At 33.7% G+C, this 2,762-nt stretch overlaps 1 protein-coding gene across 1 annotated transcript; it reads left to right on the forward strand.

Moving 5' to 3' along the window:
- Nucleotides 1-515: 515 nt before the first annotated feature.
- LOC104110904 (transcription factor FER-LIKE IRON DEFICIENCY-INDUCED TRANSCRIPTION FACTOR-like) lies at nucleotides 516-2,548 on the forward strand. The gene is made up of 4 exons (XM_009620461.4): nucleotides 516-1,134; nucleotides 1,664-1,861; nucleotides 1,947-2,120; nucleotides 2,261-2,548. Exons 1-4 carry the CDS (start codon nucleotides 628-630, stop codon nucleotides 2,363-2,365), a joined length of 984 nt encoding a protein of 327 aa, XP_009618756.1. The 5' UTR covers nucleotides 516-627; the 3' UTR covers nucleotides 2,366-2,548.
- The last annotated feature ends 214 nt before the right edge of the window (nucleotides 2,549-2,762 follow it).

Raw genomic sequence — 2,762 nt, forward strand, 5'->3', positions numbered from 1 at the left:
AAATGGTAATGTCAAAAAGAAACTTACTGATTATTATAGACCTCAATAATTGTATGTACGTCTTTTCACCTCTACTATTGTATTCTATATCCAATTTCCTTCCTTTTATGTCAAGTCGATTTGGAAGAGAACCATACTATTTTTGACCTTATTGTGAAAAAACTACTGTATGTAAAGTTTATACTGATGTGGATGGTGCAAATTAAAGTGAGAGTAGTTAGTATATTAAATCATGTCCTAGTCCGACTACTATTTAATGTAGGCACAAATAATACTTCAGCAAGAATCTTTAATAATACTAAAATTAGATCATGACGTCCTCCCTTTCATCACCAATGCTGTACCTGGTGCAGGTTCATCTGATGCTTAAATTTAATAGTTCTAAGGATAATAAAACTAAGGTCAAGAAGTACATGGAAATACCATCTCCACCATTTGCCAACTACCTTAGGGTTTTAATTATAGTTCGAACTTCTGCAAATAAACTATCTTCGATTCCGTTCACACTAATAAAAATATAAAACTAAAATAATTTTCTCTACCATCTATAAATCCTCGGTAGACCTCTCACCATCAATCCATCTTACTGAAAGAGTAAGAGAGGAAAAATTAAATAGACAAAAGAAAATGGAGAGTGCTAATGCATACTCAACAATGCCAATGGAAAATGTTAATGATGTGGGCCTTATTAATTTCATTGACGAGGAAAACTTTGATCAGTTCATTGAGCTCATTAGGGGTGAAACTGCTGACCCCATTGTTACGTTTTTCCCAAACAATGATTGTGAGCACATTACTGGTTGTTTCTCTGAGGCCAATGTCCAATTTGAGCCAGCATCCACAGATTTCTTTGATTGGAATGCTACAAACATGTCTGATCCTATTTCGTTGTATGCTTCCCTTCCTAAAGAAATGAATCTTAGGGAAGAAGCAGAAGAAGAAGGAGAAGAGGAAGATAACGATTTTGATGAATCTTCGGCAACAACAACAACCACCACCAGGACGGTGTCGCCGGCAACGCCAACAAAGAATAGCACGAGGACTGACCGAACTTTGGTTTCTGAGCGAAAAAGGAGAGGAAGAATGAAGGAAAAGCTTTACGCCTTGCGTTCCTTAGTTCCTAATATTACAAAGGTTAGTAACTTCATTAGCATTTTATAGGGTGAAAGAACTTATCTTATGTACTAACGGTATGAAAATACCTTACTAAATTATTCCATCCGTCTAAAAAAATGACGATACTTTTTGAATTTCTAGATTCAAATGAGTTGTTTTTTTACCACGACTTTTCATAAACCTTATAAATATTTTAAATTATTAATTAACCTTTTATGTATTAGTTTTTAAAAATGTAAATTTTGTTTCAAAAAGCTTTAAGAATGTATGTCGGAATTTGCGGTCAAATTTGACTCTCTAAATCCCGAAAAAGTATCATCCTTTTTAAGATGAAGGGAGTGTTAATCTAGCTTAACATGTTGTAATAAGCCGTTTATAGTATTTTTAATAATGCTTAAAATATAAAATTTACTCATATTTAGCATTTTAAGAAACTGGTTATGTAAAAATCTTTACGTTATAGGAGCATGATGATGCTTGTTTCTCACTCTATTCTTTATTTTTTGGTTAAAGCGTATTTCTAAGTGAAGAATGTTTTTATCGGCAGCTGGATAAAGCCTCCGTAATTGGAGATGCAATACTATACGTACAAGGGCTGCAAACAGAAGCTAAGAAACTAAAAATAGAAGTAGCAGGTCTTGAATCATCACTCAACGGAATGAACGATAATAAAGGTGGAGCATTTCAAAATGCTAAGAAAATGAATTTCACGAGCTATTATCCAGCAATCAAGAAAATATCAAAGGTCTTTGTTATTAAAACCAAATATTTGTCAACGCTTTTTTATAACCAAAAAGCAAATTGCTAATTAACATGATAAACTAATGCAGATGGACGTTTTCCAAGTAGAAGAAAAAGGATCTTACGTGAGATTAGTGTGCAATAAAGGGCGACATGTTGCAGCTTCTCTATTCAAAGCTCTTGACTCTCTCACTGGATTCTACGTTCAAAGCTCCAACTTGGCTACTTCTTCAGATGATTATATTTTGACGTTCACTCTTAATGTAAGTTTTACATGTAATTAATCCCCTAGAAACTTATTAGTTGACTCCCTATTCCTTTCCTCAAATCTAACACATTCTCTTGCTTACTAACATGAGTAATTTCTTTTTTTCTTCTTTTTTGTGTGTAAATGGATAAACAGGTAAGAGAATATGAGGTGGACATAAACTTAGGCAACTTGAAGTTATGGATAGCTAGTGCTTTTCTTAATCAAGGGTTTGACTTCGAGACATCTCCGTTGGCCTAACGTAATATTGTACACTATTTAAATGTCGTTAAGCCAAGAAAAAATGGCTATGGCGCGTTGCCGTCCACATACCTTGTGACTGACCTACATTCTGGATTAAATGTTACATGAATTATATATTCATTAGTTAATTTTTCGAGTTTAATGTATTGGTTAACGATAAAGACGTACGCATTGCCGTTACTAGCATTGCAGTGAGATTTTGTCATCCAATTTATTTTGGAGTAAGTTTACTGTTCTCAAAAGATTAAAAAAGAAATGGACAAAAATCATATTTCAGCGTCAATTGTTGGGGGAAAATTGATATTGGGTCCGGTCCATCTACAAAGAGTATATTTACCCGTAAAATGACACACTTGAATTTGTAACGTGGTTTAAAGATACGTGAATTGATTTG

This window comes from Nicotiana tomentosiformis, chromosome 2, assembly GCF_000390325.3.
Source record: "Nicotiana tomentosiformis chromosome 2, ASM39032v3, whole genome shotgun sequence".
In the NCBI taxonomy this organism is placed as follows: Eukaryota; Viridiplantae; Streptophyta; class Magnoliopsida; order Solanales; family Solanaceae; genus Nicotiana; species Nicotiana tomentosiformis.